The sequence below is a fragment of the Hylobates moloch genome, unplaced genomic scaffold (genome assembly GCF_009828535.3).
Source record: "Hylobates moloch isolate HMO894 unplaced genomic scaffold, HMol_V3 SCAFFOLD_8, whole genome shotgun sequence".
NCBI classification, from domain to species: Eukaryota; Metazoa; Chordata; class Mammalia; order Primates; family Hylobatidae; genus Hylobates; species Hylobates moloch.
The window spans coordinates 64357760-64380309 of record NW_026652283.1 but is presented as its reverse complement, the minus strand read 5'-3'; the positions used below and the strand labels follow the sequence as shown (position 1 = coordinate 64380309).

Below are 22550 nucleotides of genomic sequence, written 5' to 3'. Positions count from 1 at the left end.
AGACACAACATACCAGAATCTCTGGGACACATTTAAAGCAGTGTTTAGAGTGAAAGTTATAGCACTAAATGCCCACAAGAGAAAGAGGAAAGATCTAAAATCGACACCCTAACATCACAATTAAAAGAACTAGAGAAGCAAGAGCAAACACATTCAAAAGCTATGAGAAGGCAAGAAATAACTAAGATCAGAGTAGAACTGAAAGAGATAGAGACACAAAAAACCCTTCAAAAAATCAATGAATCTAGGAGCTGGTGTTTTGAAAAGGTCAACAAAATTGAAAGACCACTAGCAAGACTAATAAAGAAGAAAAGAGAGAAGAATCAAATAGATGCAATAAAAAATGATAAAGGCGATATCACCACTGATCTCACAGAAATACAAACTACCATCAGAGAATACTATAAACACCTCTATGCAAATAAACTGGAAAATCTAGAAGAAATGGATAAATTCCTGGACACATACACCCTCCCAAGACTAGACCAGGAAGAAGTTGATCTCTGAATAGACCAATAACAGGCTGTGAAATTGAGGCAATAATTAATAGCCTACCAACCAAAAAATGTCCAGAACCAGACGGATTCACAGCCAAATTCACCAGCAGTACAAGGAGGAGCTGGTACCACTTCTCCTGAAACTATTCCAATCAATAGAAAAAGAGAGAATCCTCCCTAACTCATTTTATGAGGCCAACATCATCCTGATAGCAAAGCCTGGCAGAGACACAACAAAAAAAGAGAATTTTACACCAATATCTCTGATGAATGTCGATGTGAAAATCCTCAGTAAAATACCGGCAAACTGAATCCAGCAGCACATCGAAGAGCTTATCCACCACAATCAAGTCGGATTCATCCTTAGGATGCAAGGCTGTTTCAACATACGCAAGTCAATAAACGTAATCCATCACATAGACAGAACCAATGACAAAAACCACATGATTATCTCAATAGAGGCAGAAAAGGCCTTCGAAAAAATTCAACAGCCCTTCATGCTAAAAACTCTGAATAAACTAGGTATTGGTGGAATGTATCTCAAAATAATAAGAGCTATTTATGACAAACCCACAGCTAATATCATAATGGGCAAAAACTGGAAGCATTCCCTTTGAAAACTGGCACAAGACAAGGATGCCCTCTCTCACCACTCCTATTCAACATAGTGTTGGAAGTTCTGGCCAGGGCAATCAGGCAAGAGAAAGAAATAAAGGGTATTCAATTAGGAAATGAGGAAGTCAAATTGTCCCTGTTTGCAGATGGCATGATTGTATATCTAGAAAACCCCATTGTCTCAGCCCAAAACATCCTTAAGCTGATAAGCAACTTCAGCAAAGTCTCAGCATACAAAATCAATGTGCAAAAATCACAAGCATTCCTATACACCATTAACAGACAAACAGAGAGACCAATCATGAGTGAACTCCCATTCACAACTGCTACAAAGAGAACAAAATACCTAGGAATCCAACTTACAAGGGATGTGAAAGATCTCTTCAAGTAGAACTACAAACCACTGCTCAAGGAAATAAAAGAGGACACAAACAAATGGAAAAAAATTCCATGCTCATGGACAGGAAAAATCAATATCGTGAAAATGGCCATACTGCCCAAAGTAATTTATAGATTCAATGCCATCCCCAACAAGCTACCAATGACTTTCTTCACAGAATTGGGAAAAACTACTTTAAAGTTCATATGGAACCAAAAAAGAGCCCACATTGCCAAGACAATCCTAAGCAAAAAGAACAAAGCTGGAGGCATCATGCTACCTGACTTCAAACTATAGTACAAGATTACAGTAACCAAAACAGCATGGTGCTGGTACCAAAACAGAAATATATAGACCAGTGGAACAGAACAGAGGCCTTAGAAATTACACCAAACATCTACAACCATCTGATCTTTGACAAACCTGACAAAAAAAAAAAAGCAATGGGGAAAGGATTCCCTATTTAACAAATGGTGCTGGGAAAACTGACTTGCCATATGTAGAAAGCTGAAACTAGATCCCTTCCTTACACCTTATACAAAGATTAATTCAAGATGAATTAAAGACTTAAATGATAGACCTAAAACCATAAAAAGCCTAGAAGAAAACCTACACAATACCATTCAGGACATAGGCATGGGCAAAGACTTCATTACTAAAACACCAAAAGCAATGGCAACAAAAGCCAAAATAGACAAATAGGATCTAATTAAACTAAAGAGCTTCTGCACAGCAAAAGAAACTACCATCAGAGAGAACAGGCAACCTACAGAATGGGGGAAAATTTTTGCAATCTACCCATCTGACAAAGGGCTAATATGCAGAATCTACAAAGAACTCAAACAAATTTACAAGAAAAAAACAATCCCATCAAAAAGGTGGCAAAGGATATGAGCAGACACTTCTCAAAAGAAGACATCTATGCAGCCAACAGACACATGAAAAAATGCTCATCATTACTGGTCATCAGAGAAATGCAAATCAAAACCACAATGAGATACCATCTCACACCAGTTAGAATGGCCATCATTAAAAAGTCAGGAAACAGCAGATGCAGGAGAGGATGTGGAGAAATAGGAACTCTTTTACACTATTGGTGGGAGTGTAAATTAGTTCAACCATTGTGGAAGACACTGTGGTGATTCCCCAAAGATCTAGAACTAGAATTACCATTTGACCCAGCGATCCTGCAACTGGGTACATACCCAAAGGATTATAAATCATGCTACTATAAAGACACATGCACACGTATGTTTATTGCGGCACTATTCACAATAGCAAAGACTTAGAACCAACCAGATGTCCAACAATGATAGACTGGATTAAGAAAATGTGGCACATATACACCATGGAATACTCTGCAGCCATAAAAAAGGATGAGTTCATGTCCTTTGCAGGGACATGGATGAAGCTGGAAACCATCATTCTCAGCAAACTCTCACAAGGACAGAAAACCAAACACTGCATGTTCTCACTCATAGGTGGGAACTGAACAATGAGATCACTTGGACACAGAGCAGGGACCATCACACACCGGGGCCTGTCGGGAGGTGGGGTGGCTGGGGGAGGGATAGCATTAGGAGAAATACCTAATGTTAATGATGAGTTGATTGGTGCAGCAAACCAACATGGCACATGTGTACCTATGTATCAAACCTGCACGTTGTGCACCCTAGAACTTAAAGTATAATAATAATAAGAAAGATATTTGTCTTGACTATAAAGCAAAATTTTAATTGAATGTAGGCTTAGATACTAAGAAAAAGGATAACAAGCCATGATAAAAAAAAAATTTCCTCTGGGGAAAAAAGAAAATGAAAAAAAGAAGAGAGGAAGAACTAAAGCTGCTGCTGTTTAATTATTAATTAACTATTAGCTCCTTAATAGTTCAAAAACTGAGACAGGTCAAAGGTCACAGAAAGAAAATAAAGAAGTAGGATACGGATTTAAGAAATCATTGGGAGGCCTTGTATTCTACGTACATATTCTAGGAAAAGCCGTAATCTAATTTAACATCCCTCCACATCCGTGAAAATTTAGGTTGTAAGGAACTGCAGAATATCATTAGAAAGGGTGTTTAAAAAGCATGGCATTAGGTTAAATAGGCCAGTATGCTAAAGGGAGCTAAACAGGATGACAAGATGTGTTTTAGCAAAATAGTTCATGAAAATGATTACTTCAAAATAAGTTTTCTTATACTATAAACACCTGTATGCAAATAAACTAGAAAATCTAGAAGAAATGGATAAATTCCTGGACACATACATCTTCCCAAAACTAAACCAGGAAGAAGTCAAATCCGTGAATAGGCCAATAACAAGTTCTGAAATTGAGGCAGTAATTAATAGCCTACCAACCAAAAAAAGCCCAGGATCAGACTGATTCACAGCAGAATTCTACTAGAGATACAAAGTGGAGCTGGTACCATTCCTTCTGAAATTATTCCAAGCAATAGAAAAAGAGGGATTCCTCCCTAACACAATTCATGAGGCCAGCATCATCCTGATTCCAAAACCTGGCAGGGAACAAAAAAAGAAAATTTCAGGCCAGTATCCAAAATCCTCAATAAAATGCTGTCAAACCAAGTCCAACAGCACATCAAAAAGCTTATCCACCACAATCAAGTTGACTTCATCTCTGGGATGGAAGACTGGGTTCAACATGCACAAATCAATAAATGTTATCCATCACACGAACAGAACCAATGACAAAAACCACGTGATTACCTCAATAGATGCAAAAAAGGCCTTCAATAATATTCAACAGCCCTTCATGTTAAAAACTCTCAATAAACTGGGTATTGATGGAACATATCTCAAAATAATAAGAGCTATTTATGACAAATCCATAGCCAATATCATACTGAATGGGCAAAAGCTAGAAGCATTCCTTTTGAAATCTAGCACAAGACAAGGATGACCTCTGTCACCACGCCTATTCAACATAGTATTGGAAGTTCTGGCCAGGGCAATCAAGCAAAAGAAAGAAATAAAGGGTATTTAAATAGGGAGAGAGGAAGTCAAATTGTCTCTGTTTGCAGATGACATGATTGAATATTTAGAAAACCCCATAGTCTCAGCCCCAAAATCTCCTTATGCTGATAAGCAATTTCAGCAAAGTCTCAGGACACAAAATCAATGTGCAAAAATAACAAGCATTCCTATACACCAATAATAGACAAGCAGAGAGCCAAATTATGAATGAACTCCCATTCACAATTGCTACAAAGAGAATAAAATACCTCGGAATACAACTTAGAAGGGACGTAAAGGACCTCTTCAAGGAGAACTACAAACCACTGCTCAAGGAAATAAGAAAGGACACAAACAAATGGAAAAACGTTCCATGCTCATGGATAGGAAGAATCAATATCGTGAAAATGGCCATACTGCCCAAGATAATGTATAGATTCAATGTTATTCCCATCAAGCTACCATTGACTTTCTTCTCAGAATTAGAAAAAACTAAATTTCATATGGAACAAAAAGCCTGTATAGCCAAGAGACTTCTAAGCAAAAAGAACAAAACTGGAGGCATTACGCTACCTGACTCCAAACTATACCACAAGGCTACAGTAACCAAAACAGCATGGTACTGGTACCAAAACAGATATATAGACCAATGGAACACAACATAGACCTCAGAAGTAACACCAAACATCTACAACCATCTGATCTTCGACAAACCTGCCAAAAACAAGAAATGGGGAAAGGATTCCCTATTTAATAAATGGTGCTGGGAAAACTGGCTAGCCATATGTGGAAGACAGAAGCTGGACCCCTTCCTTACATCTTATACAAAAATTAACTCAAGATGGATTAAATACTTAAATGTTAAACCGAAAACCATAAAAACCCTAGAAGAAAACCTAGGCAATACTATTCAGGACATAGGCATGAGCAAAGAATTCATGACTAAAACGACAAAAGCAACTGCAACAAAAGGCAAAATTGACAAATGGGATCAAATTAAACTAAAGAGCTTCTGCACAGCAAAAGAAACTATCAGGGTAAACAGGCAACCTCAGAATGGGAGAAAATTTTTGCAATCTACCCATCTGACAAAGGTCTAATATCCAGAATCTACAAGGAACTTAAATTTACAAGAAAAAAACAACCCCATCAAAACATAGGCGAAGGATATGAACAGATAACTTCTCAAAAGAAGACATTTGTGCAGCCAACAAACATATAGAAAAAAAGCTCATCATCACTGGTTATTAGAGAAATGCACATCAAAACCACAATGAGATACCATCTCATACCAGTTAGAACGGTGATTATTAAAAAGTCAGGAAACAATAGATGCTGGCAAGGCCGTGGAGAAATCGGAACGCTTTTACACTGTGGGTAGGGGTGTAAATTAGTTCCACCATTGTGGAAGACAGTGTGGTGATTCCTCAAGGATATAGAATCAGAAATACCACTGGACCCAGCAATCCCATTACTGGGTATATACCCAAAGGAATATAAATCATTCTGCTATAAAGACACATGCACATGTATGTTAATTGCATCACTGTTTACAATAGCAATGACTTGGAACCAACACAATTGCCCATCAATGCCAGACTGGATAAAGAAAATGTGGCACATATACACCATGGAATACTGTGTAGACATAAAAAGGAATGAGTTCATGTCCTTTGCAGGGACATGGATGAAGCTGGAAGCCATCATTCTCAGCAAACTAACATAGGAACAGAAGACCAAACACCCCATGTTCTCACTCATAATTGAGAGTTGAATAATGAGAACACATAGACACAGGGAGGGGAACATCACACACCAAGGCCTGTTAGGGGTTGGGGGGCAAGGGGAGGGAGAGCATTAGGACAAATACCTAATGCATGCAGGGCTTAAAACCTTGATGACAGGTTGATAGGTGCAGCAAACCACCATGGCACATTTATGCCTTTGTAACAAACCTGCACATGTATCCCAGAACTTAAAGTACAATAAAATAAAAAAGAAGTTATCTTAGTATAAAAAAGGAGAAAAAGTTGTGTTTTTTTGTGAGTGTCGAAAAAGCATAATGAGTAAAGTATTAGGGAAATGAGTGCGTTCAGGAGGAGGATGGGGAAAGGTAGTTAAATATAAACCTGGTTTTATTTGCAAAGCTTTAATCTTGATAAATGGGAACTTCTTAAAGCAAATATCTTATATAGGGAGCTCATATTTGTGTTTCAAAATCTAGGTTATAGTCCAAACTATTTCAAATCTGAGAGAGACTTTTTTTAGAGTCCATTGTACTTAGTGTTAATATGACAACACACCACAAAATATTAAGAAGCCAGTAATTATGAAGAAAATAATAGGTAATTACTCAAACCAGGACTTAATAACTGAAAATGTGTAAATAAGTTTGTTAGATCTTTGAGGGCTCTGCCAGGGACTATTCTTTGCAGTAACTAAAACCTCCTTTTCTATAAATGATTAACAAGAAATATTTGTTTAATTGACTTGAAAAACTCCAAACATGCTATGTTCACTTTTAAGAAAGATGATTATTAGAAAGTTAATTTATGCTAAATGAAGTATAAATAAGAACTAGATTATACATATGTTTGAATGTTGATATCTTTGCCATCTAGTCTGTGAACTGGATTAAGGTGTTCTACCCCCAAAACAGAAAGATGCTGTTTTCCAAAATAGGAGGAAAGAAATTAGATTAATAAAAATAATTTTCTCTATTTACGTTTTTTTCCATTAATTGTTCTGAAACATTTGGCTTCTATTGCCATTTGCTTATGATAGAATCTGGTGCAAGAACATAACAATTTTGTAAAAATGTAGTTGTTACACCTTGCAGAGTACACAATCTTGAGCTCATTGTCACAGAGTAGCTAACAAAATCATGCCTTAGAGAAACAGTATTTATGATATGAGCCTTTACCTGAAGGAAAATGATTTTTAGAGGCTGTAAAATCTACCTTTGGCTTAAGCCAGACCAGCAAAGAGCCCCTGCACATGGACCACACAGCAGTGGCCTCTGAATACTTGTTTTTACTGAACTGTGCTTTGGTGGGAAGTCCTCAGCACCTTCTGCACAGAAAGCAGCCGATATAATTTGCTCTTGTTAAAGGCATTCTGCTCATTACATAGTGACCTCTTTCTGTGGACCTTCGGGAGAAGTTTATTTTTAACTTCAGTCTCAATAAAAGTGTGCTCCTTTTGTACATTTTTTGGGGACACTATATTGTATAACTGATAAGGTTTTTTTGTGCATTAGCTGTTTAAAAAGTTCACTTAAACCCAAGTTCACTCATAGCAAGGTCGATAGCTTTATGATATGCATTTTCCTGTTAGCTTTTTTTCTGCTTCCTGTTTATATTTCTACCTCTGGTTTTGCTTTCTTCCCTACTTCTAACATATGTCATCTAGTAGTATTTTTTGTTTTTTTTTTAAGCAACCTTAAGTCTTGGGGGGACAAGATGAGAGAGAAATATATTCATTCACACATGCATAAAAATATGTGTATTTAGTCATTTGGGTTTTATTTTCTGCTAAGAACATTGTGTTTCACAATTATTTTGCCACCTGAAGAAATGTAACTTTTTATTTAAAATTCTAGCTGCTAGGAGTGCAGAGAAGATTCTTCATAATGCTAGCAAATATCAAACCACACTATCATCACCAGCCAATAATTTTTAATGACCTACTTTGTGTATTGCAGAAAAGTACAGTTTCACAATATCTACTATAACCTAGCATGCTGACTGTTCTTTCTAGTTTATTTTCTGGCACAATTTATTTACCTCTCCCATTTAAACTCCTTCATTGGCAACTAATTAATTTTTTTTTTTTGTAGAGAAAATTTTTACTTGATTTTATTTAAATCTTCCAATTTGTGGATAGTTTGATAATTTCTGAATCCTATACTAGGCCTGTGGGCTCAAGATGTAAACTAATGCCAATAGTCCCTACCCCTGAGAAAAGCATAATTAGGTCAGCTGAACCCACTGAAAAAAAGTCCATGCAAGCTGTTCAATTATTTGTTTAGCCTGAATAATTAAAGCTTGGCCTCTATGTGAATGTCTTCAGAACTCTGGCTAAATACAGTTGAACCAGACATGCCACCTACTGGGAAGAGCATCAAGTATGGGTAGAAAATAGAGCTGCAATAAGAAGTAATGAGCAGTGGATGGTGGTGATGGCTGCACAACAATGAGAATGTACTTAAAATGCCGCTGAATTGTACACTTAAAGAGTAACTTTTATGTGTGTTTTACCACAATTTCTAAAAAAGTAATGAGCAGTATTAAAAAGTGTTAGAGAATAGCAGAAATTAATATTAGTAATTAATACCATTATATTCATAGTATATCCTATTTTCATAATGCTAATAATAAATCCTGATACAATGCTTACTATGTACCAATACTATTCCAATCATAGAATTATAGCCTTTGTCACTATTTCTCCCAGTCTATTCATAAAAGAAAAGCTTTTTAAACATTTTTACTTGTCATATCTGTAAACAAGGTTGCCACATTCCAGACTTTCAGAAAGTCTTTTTAATCAGCAGGAAGGAACTTCAATACAAGGTGGAGATAACTAAGATGGCAAAGCCATTACCAAATTTCCTGTCAATAAAAAGCAGGTGGGGTATGAAATTAACTGCCCATCATTCCTAAGACATTGAGAAGCTTGTTCTAAGTGTAAAACATGAAAGTACAGATGAATTAGAAGTGGTTTAGATGTGGACCACTGGTAAAAATAAAACCATCACATAAGAACTTTGAACTCTTTTGTCCAAACATCCTCAATGATCGTCTCATCTCTCCATTAGTCAATTTCTCACATACAACATACTTTTGCCCGTCTTCTCCCCACTCCAGTGTCATTCTCCTATCACCCTAAGCAAGTCAGAATCCTGTTCCTCATGGGTGTCTTCCATAACATTTCCAAAGGTGACCCACTTTTAATCTGGCCACTACCATCTGTAATTCACGATTTGGAGATTAGGGATATGTATTGTATCTGTTTTTGTCTCTTTCCCCACCCTCACATCATCAGTTCTACCCAGGTAACTCTTATTTCTTTTGACCTTGCACATACACTGGATTTATGGGCATGGTACAGGAGATGGAGGGAGATGGATAAGTCATTATTAGACTGTATAGAGTGGGTAGGGAAAATGAGTAGGTATGTCAGAGAAAGCTTAACTGGCCCTGAATTTGAGCATAAAGCTCTAACTCATCCTGGTTTTTATTGATCCTTATCCCAGTCCTCTCTTCTTTGGAGTTCTGCACAGGTTACCTTCATACACATCTAATATCAAATCACCTAGGTTAAATCATCTGCAAAAGTTTTCATCTGATTCCATCCCACAAGGGCTACTCATCTAATTGTCTTTTTCTTTACTACTCAGGGTGTAATCTGTTAGGCTTAATAGGCTCATAGTGTCTATTTGCTTCTTATGTTTGTCTTCTCTATGCAACTAGATGATGTATTTGAATAAGCCAAAGAAGTGTCTTTTATTTCCTTTATATACTCTCCCCTACAATGCCTGTCATAGTGGTTTGTTGTGTAGATAGAATGAGCTTAATACTTTTTTAAAAATTAAAATGATGGTACATGTAGAGAGGTTAATATCAAGTTTTCTTTACATATACCAAATGCAAAATACATGTATATGTTTTGGTGGGGACAGTTCATACAAGCCAGAGATAATAAAATCTTAAAGCTCTGTAGTCTCTCCCAACAATTTAAGTACTCGGATATGAAAAACCTTGTTATCTGGGCATTGACCATGTAAATATTATTCCACATAATCATTTTGTCTTTGTCCACAGATTTCCCTATCTGTAGGCTATGAGAATATATGAACTTGGGAGAATTAGGCATTCAGAATTTTCCATAAAATACTTCTCCATTAGGAAAAATAAAACAAGAAAAATGCTAACATGGAGCTATCAGATATTTTTAAGTATGTGTTAGGCCCACTGCACTGGGGCATATGCCAATATTTTGTAAAACCAAAATTCACTGCCTAGTAAATTGTTCCTTCCTGGTCTGTCCAGAGAAGTAAATGATGAAATATTCATGGCTCTTGGGAACATCCAAGCTATTTGGCAAGAGCTTTTCCCTGAGTTTGCCAAAATGGCCCTGAACTCAAAATATGGTGTTTATTCAAAATGATTATAAAAATGTCATGGAGTTTGTTATTTCTTTTAATAACTTGAAAGAATTCTGGAGAAATAATTTCATGTTTCTTCTAGCCCTTTCATATTTTTGATACATTCACAGCTATTCTTTTCCAACTTGCAATTAGAATGACTAATAATGTTTAGAATTTTATCTGTTGGTTTCTCTTAAGTCATGATTCTACCATGAGTCATTTAACTTCTTTCCATAGCACCCAGTTATAACAAACAGTGGATTATGTCACTGGAGATGTACTATATAGCCAAACATGTAATTTCATCTAAGTGAGTTCAGAGAGAGAAATAAAAAGTAGAAATTCTTTTTTATTTCAAAATAAGAGGGGTTTTAATATTTCTACACAGCATCAGATAATAGCCCAAACATATTATTGATCTCCAAACAAGTATTTTCCAGATCAATTAATAGTCATTATCAATTAATATTCATGTCTGTCTGAGCAATGGATTAGAAACATTATAATTTTCATTTTATGGAAGAGAAACCAGACTAAAAGGCTAGGGATATGATCATTTGGTTTCTGGTTTCAGTTCTGACACTAACAAGCAATATCCTTGGGTAAGTTGTTTAATCTTTGGTGCCTTATTTTTCTCAAGTAGAGGATAACAAAGCTGGATCTCATGCTCCATTCCCATCTCTTCCCTACCCCCCATTATTTCATATGATTTTTTTGCCCCTATTATGCCTTAGTAAATTCTAGATCAAGAGAGATCCTGCCCAATTTCACAGTAGAGAAGCCCAGGACTAGCTGCGTAATTTGTGGGGTTCATTGAAAAATGGAAATGTTGAATTCCTTCTTAAAAAATAAAGGATTTCAAGAGGGTAACTGCAAAGCATTAAATTAAGCATGTGGTCCTTCTGAGCATGGGACCCTTTGCAACTGAACAGATCACACACATCCATGAGGCTGGCTCTGTAGAAAACAAAGAAATGTTTCCCCTACCTTCTAACATTCTCTTTTGCTCATAACAGAATGGAAATCTTAGAAATGTTGATGGGACAATGACATGAATCATGAAAAGAAAGGAATAGTGGGAATACAAATATTAGAAAGCCAATGTTTTGTGGATGTTTGAAACTCTCATATACATTCATAGGGCTTACCCCACTGGTATGGGCAACAGGTAAATCTGGTAGTTGCTAAAGATGCTCCCAGTGAATTATGCCTCCTGGTATGTGGTCCTCATGCAGCTCCCTTCTATGTTGAATCTAGACTGGCCTGTAATTTGTGTTCACAACAAATAGAATGCGGCAAAAGCGAAGCCCTGTGTCCTAGAGATTCTGGTACGTTATCTCTTTGTTCTCATTGGTTTTAAAGAACTTATTTATTTCTGCCTTAATTTCATTATTTACCCAGTAGTCATTCAGGAGCAGGTTGTTCAGTTTCCATGTAGTTGTGTGGTTTTGAGTGAGTTTCTTAATCCTGAATTCTAATTTGATTGCACTGTGGTCTGAGAGATTGTTATGAATTCCGTTGATAAAACTGTGTATATTTATGGTATACATACCATTTTGATATATGTACACGTTATGGGATGATTAAATCAAGCTAAGTAACATATCCATAATCTCACATAAATTTTTTTTGGTTGCTGTTTTAACACTAAGTTTTGTGGTGGTTTATTTCAGACACCCCAAATGACTGTCTATCTCATGTGACTTTAAGGATGTCTAAAGGTTGCCCAGTTGTGCAATATCTACAGGATCACTGAATGCCAAGTCCCCAGGGAAAGGAATGATGAAAGGGGAAGTTGCTGGAAGAAGAGAGAGGAGGAAGTTGAGGCCACAGAGAGGAGGGCCCTGAAAGTAAACTTTAACTGCTTGTCAGTTTGGCCAGAGGTCTCTTTGAGCAGGAACAACTGCATTTAGACCAGCAGTTCCCATGCTCTGTTTTACAGGTCTGAGCTTTCCCGTAGGTGAAATTATGTTTTGAAACTGTGTGCTATGTAGTACCAGCTAGAATAAAGCCAACATTACACATTCAGTTCTACCGTGGTTATTTTAGTTCTGTTCCATATGTAATGACCACCAACCTTGAATATCAATGTGTGCAGTCCTTAGGAAGACCAGGACGGATTCACAATTTCAATGGGGCTACTGGAAAGATGCTTGGCTGTTCCTTTACTCATGGAAAGTCAGAAAAATCATTGTTATATAGGAAAGACAGGATATTTTAAGTACTTATTTTATTTGATAATATTGTTTTTCTCTTCACTGTCAAGAAAAACCATTAAAAAATCATGTGTTTGTTTCCTTTGCTCTTAAGTCATAATTATTCTAAAGAAAAATGTAGGAATGAAAGTTACCAGGTATATCAATTATTATTTAAAGTAATATCTGTTTTATTAGTGTATATAGGATTTAAAAGAGTTATAATGAAGCATTTTAACTACATAAATATTACTTAATAGCATTTTTAATCATTAAGAAAGATAAGCCCTTTTCTTGTTGGTTCTTGATATTTTCCTATCTGTATTCAAATTAATGCAGAAGTAATAGCCATTATCTTACTTACTGGTAGCAAGGAGTTACATTATAAAAGCTTCTTGTATAAAATTTTATTCACTAATAGAAAAAAAAAGAGAAATAGTGGAAAACTGTTAACATTTAACACAGTGTAAAATACATTGCCCACTCTAAATGGTTTGAGGTCTTAAAGAGTCTCTTCCAGGGGTTTTTGAATATTCAATTCTAGTAAATATCACAGCCAAAGAGTTCCAGGCGAAGTGCAATACTTTGATTCCATGTTTTAGGAATGACACGGATAAACCTGGAAATGATTGGGGGGTTGAAAAAGTTCTTCACATGTCCTTTGGTATTAGTATTTCCTTCAAAAATCTGAAAGCAAAATAAGAGAAAATCTTTAATGATAGCATAAATGGATAAGGTTTTTTTGTTGTTGTTTTTGTTTTTTTAAGACAGGGTCTTATTCTGTTGCCCAGGCTTGAGTCCAGTGGCACAATCATGGCTCACTGCAGCCTTAAACTCCTGGGCTCAAGTAATCCTCTCACCTCAGCCTTCCTAAGTGCTGGCATTGCAGACATGAGCCATCACACCCAACCCAGAAAATGTTTTCTCCTATTAGCTCAAAATGAGCATATCAAAGAACACATAGAACACTATCACAGAGATGATCCTCTATCAGTTATGAAATCACATGCCAGATAGATTTCATCTCACCAGTGATCTGACTTAAATTGGGGAAAAATAAACAGGTCTCACATGGTGCTGGGGAGCAGCTGCAAAACCATTTCTGCCTTTAGCCCCTTTGTATTAGCTGTATGACTGAAAAAGTTACTTATTCTCTGATTCTTCATTTCCTCATCGGCAAAATAAGGATAATAAAATTTTACCTCACAGAAGTCATTGTAAATATTGAAAAATGTATGTCAACGTAAGTGCATAGTAAGTGCCAGGAAGTGGCCATCAATAAATGGTTAATTATTGCTAACATTTAAAATGTGACCATGCATTTTAATTTATTTATTCTTGTTGGCATGTACTTATATCCTCAACTACAGTGTATAACTTCCCTCCCTCCATCACCAGCAAGTTCCCCAAGGTTTACACACACCAGAAATAAAATCACTATTTTTTTATGACAATGATATTTATCCTCCTATGAGGACAACCTGGTGTAATGGGAAATAAAACAAACCAAAACAGACAACCAGGAGTTTGTCTGAGACCAGGCACCTGAAGAACTAAGATTTAGAAGACTTAAAGAGGTGGTACATGTCACTGCATATTTGTTAAATGCAAAATACTGTTATTCTCATTATAGCACAGTCTTCAGATTGCTTTCTCTTTGCCCAGATGCCACTCTACCTTGTCCACCATGGAGGATTTCAGCCTGTATGGTTTCCATTCCACTCCCTGGTCACTGTAGTGGATGGTATAGCTCTTTACATACATTTCAGAGGACAGAGACTTGCAGCCCTGTGTTATAATTGCTGTTATCTTCTTGATCTTGAGTAGATCAATTTCTAGCCACTGCTTATTGTTGTTTGCCTGTGAAAATGACAAAAACACATAGATAAGGAAGATGTTAAAACCTTTGCCTTTTTTTTAGACCAAGATACGCAAAAAAGCACAGAGCTCAGAAGGATTTTGTTCTATCTTATCCCTTAGGATTCACTGTCTCCTAGAAGCTTTCCCTCTTTCTTCTTCGTTGCCACAATATGTGTGTAAATTTTTATTGAAGTATTTCACACATTGTACTATAATTGTTTCCTTCTTAGCATTCCTTACTGCTTGAGGGTAGAGGCTTATTTCATTTTGTTTCCTGGTACTCACCACAATGTTAAGGCACCCAGTTGGTGTTCAATAAATAGTTGTTGAATAAATGAATGAATAAATGAGCTTTATTTAGAAAAATTATTAAATTGCTAAATTATCTGTAAATATTATTTTCTTAAGCAAATTTCTTTAAATACTCTGGTAATATTGCTGCAGGGTTATCTGGGAAATAATTGGATAGCATCTTCTCTCTATTTTCACCTATTTTGCAAAACACAACTTCTCTTCCCCCCTGTTAATGTCAAATAGCAGAAATAGTTCAATTTCTTCTACTATTTCAAATAAATGTAATATTTGAGAGACCTGATAAAACCATAAGTAGAGCTTGATACACAGTACAGTTATTGTCCTGTCTCTGGCCTAACAAAATGCCTAATCACATGGTTGGTGATATGCATTTGGAGAAAGATCAAAAGGTCTAAACTGAGTTTTAGAGTAATCTGAGATAAATTTTTACCTTTGGGCGATTTATCATCTACCATAACCTCATTCAATTCTAAAGGAAATAATATTGATATGTTTCTTCAACATCACCCACACATACATATGTGTATGTGTAGATATTAGGTGTATGGGTATATATGTGTATATACAAAAATTCACATGCTATATGTATTTTAAAGGCAAATTAACTGAATTAGAATGATTATATTAGAAAACTTTTAAGTCTATAGCATCCTCTAGTGACATCTGGGTGGTATCTTAGTGTGTCTTCATATCAAGGTTGTACCAGTGATACAGAGTATAACCAGCTAGAGGTTTTCACAGGCATAAAAGAGGTAGAGACATTTTAGTTATGGAGAGAACAGCATCTATGTACATCCGTGCATATGTCCAGCTTTGATTTTCAACCTCTCTAAAGAGACCATATAAAGACATTTCATGTGAATGGAAGGGGGTTAAGTAAAACACATATTTCTGACCCCGAATTCTCACTTTGAAATGACACTATTAAAAATTAGCATTTTATCTTTGAGGCCTTTGTTATATCACAAAGACTAAGAGCAAATTATAGACAGTGCAGGTTTTTTTAAAAGATTGTCAAATGAAGTATGGAGTGACAAGGTTATACCATGAACAAGTCTAAAGAGTCATCTGAAAAAGAATTCGATAACATCTCTTTAATTCTTATTTATATTGCTATGTAAATTATATAAATGTAATATAAGACTATTTTTATTATTTTAACTTCTCTGGGTGTCAGCTTTGCCCTCTGCAAAATTGCAAAATGAGGTATTTGGGCTGCTTCAAATGGTGGAAGGAGCATGGCCTGTTTACTGGGAGAATGGGATTCTAGTCCTGATTCTGCTACCAAACTAAGCTAAAATTATTTAATCTCTTGTGTATTTAGAATTAAAAGGAAAAATCTAGACCACATGCTTTGCTCCTTGCTACGGTAACATTCTGTGATTCCGTATTGGGCCAGAATGAGTTTCAAGACACAGATATCAGTTCCCACGACTGTGTGGAATCCAATCTTTTCTATTTACCCCACCAGCACCACAATTCTTTTTTCCTTTCTGGTGGCCTAATTTAAGGATAGGTCCTGGAATTCTATAGAAAGTCAGGAAATTGGAGTGTAGGTATCTTAAGGAGGGAGATATGAGGATAGAAAGTAGGGAATTTGGATTTAGTTGGCTGAAGGGATCATCAAGTTATCCATGCCATTCTGATATCTCAGGTCATTTAAAGAATTAATAAAAATGAGCCAACTATTAAGAGTTACCCCCAAATTAAATCACCTGAATTACTCAGCGGGCTAATATCAGGGACAGTATAACTCTCTGGAAGGTGTTTGTTTAACTTAGATCACTGATTTTATAACTCTGGTTTTGCAACATTTTACTATGCTTCTAGTTGTCGCAAGGAATATCACAAAGCTCTTAAAATAAGGAGGGTGGGGAAGAGAACAAAAAAGTTTAAATGACATTTCATTTAAGAAAATGAAAAAATATTGCTAAATTGTAAAGAAAAAATAAGAGATGATGTTGCAAATCTAAACCATTTGTTTATCACTAATGTAAGCTGTCTAAATGAGGAGTTGGCAAACTACGATCCATGGGCCAAATTTGGCCCGCTGCCTGTTTTCGTAAACAAAGTTTTATTAGAACACAGCCAGCTCATTCATTTACATATTGTTTATGGCTACTTTACTGCTACAATGGCAGAGTTGAGTAGTTATGGCAGAGAATGTGTGCCCACAAAGACTAAAATATTTACTATCTATCCCTTTGCAGAAAAATTAATTTGCTTATTATTGGTTTAAATCAAGACTAGACCAAAAACCACAGAGATGATAAATGACTTCTCTCTGAGACAAAGTTATAGTCGAAGCTCTCAAGTCCACAGACATCCTAGACTCTTGGACCTAGGATTTTAATCTGCAGAAACAGATTAAAATACTCCTGCTTCCCAGATCCTCCATGTTGCGGTAGTGAGGGCCTTTGCTTTCTTCTGGAGCGCTAAGAGAACACCATGCATAGAGTATACTTGACCTTGGCTTGCCAGGCATTCACACGTCCCTGGGCATTCAGACGGGCACGGAAGGGTTCCCAGTAATCTCCCCACCAAGATTTTTTAAACGAAGAAGCTGTGATTTGCTTGTTTTCTATCTTTCCATTTTCCATACCCAGGGGTGTGGAACATCCTATCGAAAGAAAAGTAATGTGATTAATTACACACCAATATTCCCTGCATGGCATTTTGCACTGCAGAGGAGATAAGAAATAATATTACTACAAACGAATGACAAAAACAATAACCACAACAATGAAGATTTATTGAATCCAAGTACCAAATACTGTTCTCAGGCTTTACATGTATTTTTTAATGCTCATAAATTTCTCCATTTTAGTACAGCCAAAACACAGTAACTTGTCTAAGGTAACGCAGTCACAAGAATCAGAAACTGAATTGAGTTCAGACAATCTGATACCAAATACCATGTTCTAAACATTTAAACTCACTTCCTCCTTCTGAGAGTCTTGGAAACTTTGGTCTTTGCTTTCAGGTGACAATAATCCTAAACTATCTATATAAAAAAATACTCTGTTTCTTCTAACAAAAGCTACAAAAAAGATACAATGGTCCCTCAGTCACTATTTAATATTTTCTGTTTCAACCCTTAGAGGGTAATTCAAGTTATGTACCCTTTGGAATTTTTCCAAGGTGTAATTTGAATATCATAGGCAGCAAGGCAGACCTGTGACTGTAAGAAACACAGCTAGTGAGTGAACCTGGCTGACCGCCCATCGTCTCTGTGACACTTTGTTCTTGTTGGTAAATCATGCAGAAATTTTCTTGAAGTGATGCCTTACTTTCTCCATGAAAAAAAAAAAAGAGTCCTAAAAATAATACCCGCTGCTAATAATTACCTAAGTATCAAAAAAAGAATAAGAAGAAAATAATGCTGCTTGTATAAAAAATAGATGTTTTAAATAAGTTAGCAGAGTTGAATGTCACATTTTAGGGTAGTTTATTAGGATCGGAACAAATCTATTTATACCATAGGGAAAGAAAAAAACACAATGACTTATGGAACTGTTTCAAGGAGTGGTTCTGCCGATACAAGATTTGTGTTTTATTTGGGAGATGTTATAGACTACTGCTATCTGGCAAACCACCCATATCCATCCAAGGGTATACTGTGCCATTCATTATCTGCTTCAATAGGAAACTGATTCCAGGGTTCAGCTACTTTCTCCATTGTGAATCATGGCGGCTTCTCTCCACCAAAAGGGAAGTACTGCAACTCCTGACAGGTGTGCCACGGCAGGTTTCTAGTGTGCCTATTTATTGATCCCTCTTCCCACTTCCAGCCCTTGAGCAGCCAAGTGGGGCCTGGATCAGCCAAGCCTTAGGTTTATTGCTTCATTCTTTTACCTCAGAATGCCAAGCAGATATTATTTTCTTTGTGTGCTTTGAAGTAAAAAATATTGGAAAGCACTGCTTTAAGAGTCCAAGAAGAACAGTTAAGACTCTTAAACATCCTTGTTATATGTAGTAGAATTTTATTATGACCAGTTATGATTACCTGGATTTATTTATACCACAGGTCACATTACAGCCCCTGAGAAATAGCAGCTAACATAGAAAAGACTTGAGTACCTACATAGGGTATGAAAGAAAATATAAAGAAGAATTGTGGTTTCAGGAAGTTGGGAAGCCAATTCAGATTTCAAAAACACTCATTGAACACCACATCTATGGCAGTGATGTTGCCAGATACTGTCATGACATTGAAGTCTGAGTTACCTGGAAGACTTTGGAAGTGTAAGGCCTAGTTTGTATCTCAGGTAGTTCTTATTGAAAATGGGCTGATGGAGGTAATTCCAAATTAGAGTCCTTCCTTGGAGAGTTGTAATGTGTCTATATAATCCAGGCACTTTCTTCACAGATATGCTGTCGGCCCTCTGATTGGCAGAACCATTCTTGGTCTAGATCACACTGAGAGTCTACCTGAGTAGAACCTCTGTTTCACAAAGGTTTTCCTAGGAGCCTAAATCACTGAAAAGAACTAAAAATTCTACTCATTCTCCTATATCTCCCAAATCTTGATTCTTTGAGTGGCAGTGAGAAAATAATGCATCTTTGTACCTTACCATTTGCCTCACAACCTTGCAGCTCCAATCGAAGGGTAGGTCTGTTATAGGCTCGAGTTGGAGAGATCCTAATATATCTAGCCACAATAGGTGGGTCAAACTGATTCTCTTTTATTGTAGAGGCATCTGAATTGCCATTAAAATACTAGAAGAAAAGAGGAAAGTTTAGTTATGTAACATTGATCTATAAAGTGACTTTATATTAAAATTTTGATCTAATTTAATATTGTAATACTACATTTTCATGGGGCCTGAACTAAATCAATTTGGTTATAAAATATACTTGGGGATAATTCCACTTCCAGGAAGATTGTATATATGTACTTTGCCCTATTCCTCCTGCTAAGTACAACAAAAAACTTTGGACATTATAGCTAAGAGAAACATAAGACCCTGAAAAGAGCTCAGAAGACAGACTGGCTAGGGTTCTCAGAAGGAAAAAATGGTGGTGAGTGTCCTGAATTTTCTTTTTGCCTCATAAATCCCAGACTTAGAAATGAAGAAGCTGGCAACCTGGAAACACCAATGACTACAGACTGAAAAAGCCCAAATAAAATCTGCTTTCTCTAAACAAAGTACCAGTAAAGGGCAGCATAGCGAGATATAATAGAAAACTGGTGGACACTGACTTCTCTCCTTTAGCCAAACACCACAGAAAAACCTGAGGTCCCTCCCCAACCCACAACAGCAAAGGCTGAATGGGGAGCCTAGACTTCTATGCTCATGAGGCTAAAGAGGCACCCCACACTCTCACTGGGGTTGTGTCAGAAAAGGCCATGTAGGGATTTAGGGCTTTCATCTCCAGCCCCTAATGAAGCTCCTGCCCCTGCAGTGTCAGTGGAGGCCAAATGGGGAACTTCCCTTCCCACCCAGCCACCAAGGAACAATCCCTTCTTAGGTGGCAACAGAGTGGGGAACCTGGACTTTGACCCCCCTTGGCAGTAACCAGGCTGGGCCCTACCCCTTTTCCTGACAGAACAATGTCAGAAAAAGCCAACTTTTTAAAACAGAAGATTAGAGCAGGTATTGGTAATATTGAAAACAGAAAAACAGTCTGGGCGTGGTGGCTCACACCTGTAATCCCAGCACTTTGGGAGGCTGAGGAGGGCGGATCACCTGAGGTCAGGAGTTCGAGACCAGCCTGACCAACATGGAGAAACCCCATCTCTACCAAAAATACAAAATTAGCGGAGAGTGGTGGCGCGTGCTTGTAATCCCAGCTACTCGGGAGGCTGAGGCAGGAGAATCGTTTGAACCTGGGAGGTGGAGGTTGCGGTGAGCTGAGATTGCGCCATTGAGCTCCAGCCTGGGCAACAAGAGTGAAACTCTGTCTCAAAAAAAAAAAAAGAAAGAAAAAAAAAGAAAACAGAAAAACAATGGAGAAAAATCAATAAAACAAGGCTGGTTCTGTGAAAAGTTTTTTTTTTTTTTTTTTGAGACAGAGTCTCACTCCGTCACCAGGCTGGAGTGCAGTGGCGAGATCTCGGCTCACTGCAACCTCTGCCTTCCGGATTCAAGCGATACTCCTGCCTCACCCTCCCAAGTAGCTGGGATTACAGGCGTGCGCCACCATGCCTAAATTTTTTTAATATTTTTAGTAGAGAGGGGGTTTCACCATGTTAGTCAGGATGGTCTTGATCTCTTGACCTCATGATCTGCCTGCCTCGGCCTCCCAAAGTGCTGGGATTACAGACTTGAGCCACTGCGCCCGGCCAAGAAGATTTTTTTTAAATCGACAAATCTCTAGCAAGATTCACACAAAAAAGAAAGGAGGTGCATATGACAATATCAGAGATGAAACGGACAAAATCACTACAAACATGAAAAAGGATAAGGGAATATACAGACAACTCTACACATATAAACTTAACAACATAGAGGGAATTGACCAATTAATCGAAATACACAAAGTATTTAAATTCACCCAATATGACATAGATAATTTGAATAGCCCTGTAAATATTTAGAACATAGAATTTGTAATTTGAAAACTGCCCAAAAAGAAATCTGCAGGCCCAGATGGTTTCACTAGTGATTCCTACCAAATATTTAAAGAATTAATACCAATTGCAGACATTTTCTCCTAGAATGTAGAAAATAGCATGCTTACCAATTTTATGAAACTAGTATAACTATGGTATCAAAAACAGAAAAAGACAATTAAAAAAATAAAACTATATACCAATATCCTCTCATGAACATAGATGACAAAATCTTTATGCTATGGACTCAACTGCAATCTGTGTTTTCTCTCATAATACTGATTAGTAAGAACCATAATTTAGGATATTGATGGTTCTAAGACATATTATAAATAATTATTTAAAATAGGTAACTAATAAACAGTAAATAATTTTATATAAAATATAAGCAGAAACAGACTTAAGGTTATCAGTATAATAATGGCAGGCAGACTCCTTGCATGCAGGTAGGTTTCTTTGGGGAAGGGAATAGAGAGGAGGAGAAGAGTTAGGGCTTCTGGCTGAGCCCCTGGAAGAGCCAGAAGGAGGATGTCATTCCTCAGGCATGGCCCCCCAAAAAGTCTGAGAATCATATTGCCTCAGAGGCTTACTAGCATTAACACTACTATTTACTTCAGATACACTGAAATAACAAAACAAACTACAATAGTAAAATTAAAACTCTTGGTAGGCAATTTTTAGCATGAGCTCCTTGAGGCACAAGACCAGATGTTCTACTCTGCGGTATACCATTGGCCAGTCTGAGAAATCTGGGTATTTTGTTTGATGATAAAATGATTTTTTAAAGTTTTGTGGAGTTTTGAAGTTTCAGTAACCCTGCTTCTCTCTTTAATTTGTAAGACAGAGACCTATCATATTACTGCTTTTCTCCATATGACCCTTAGAAAGCGATTCACATTTCTTTTTTTTTTTTTTTATTATACTTTAGGTTTTAGGGTACATGTGCACAATGTGCAGGTTTGTTACATATGTATCCATGTGCCATGTTGTTTTGCTACACCCATTAACTC

General features: G+C 36.8%; 1 protein-coding gene across 1 annotated transcript in view; it reads right to left on the bottom strand.

Moving 5' to 3' along the window:
• Positions 1 to 13207: 13207 nt before the first annotated feature.
• Positions 13208 to 22550, bottom strand: part of F5 (coagulation factor V) — a 92096-nt gene continuing 82753 nt past the window's right edge. Inside the window, 4 exon segments of the mRNA XM_032161045.2 lie at positions 13208 to 13496; positions 14487 to 14669; positions 17453 to 17604; positions 19559 to 19703. Of these exon segments, the coding sequence (XP_032016936.1) occupies positions 13350 to 13496; positions 14487 to 14669; positions 17453 to 17604; positions 19559 to 19703 (627 nt within the window). The 3' untranslated portion in view covers positions 13208 to 13349.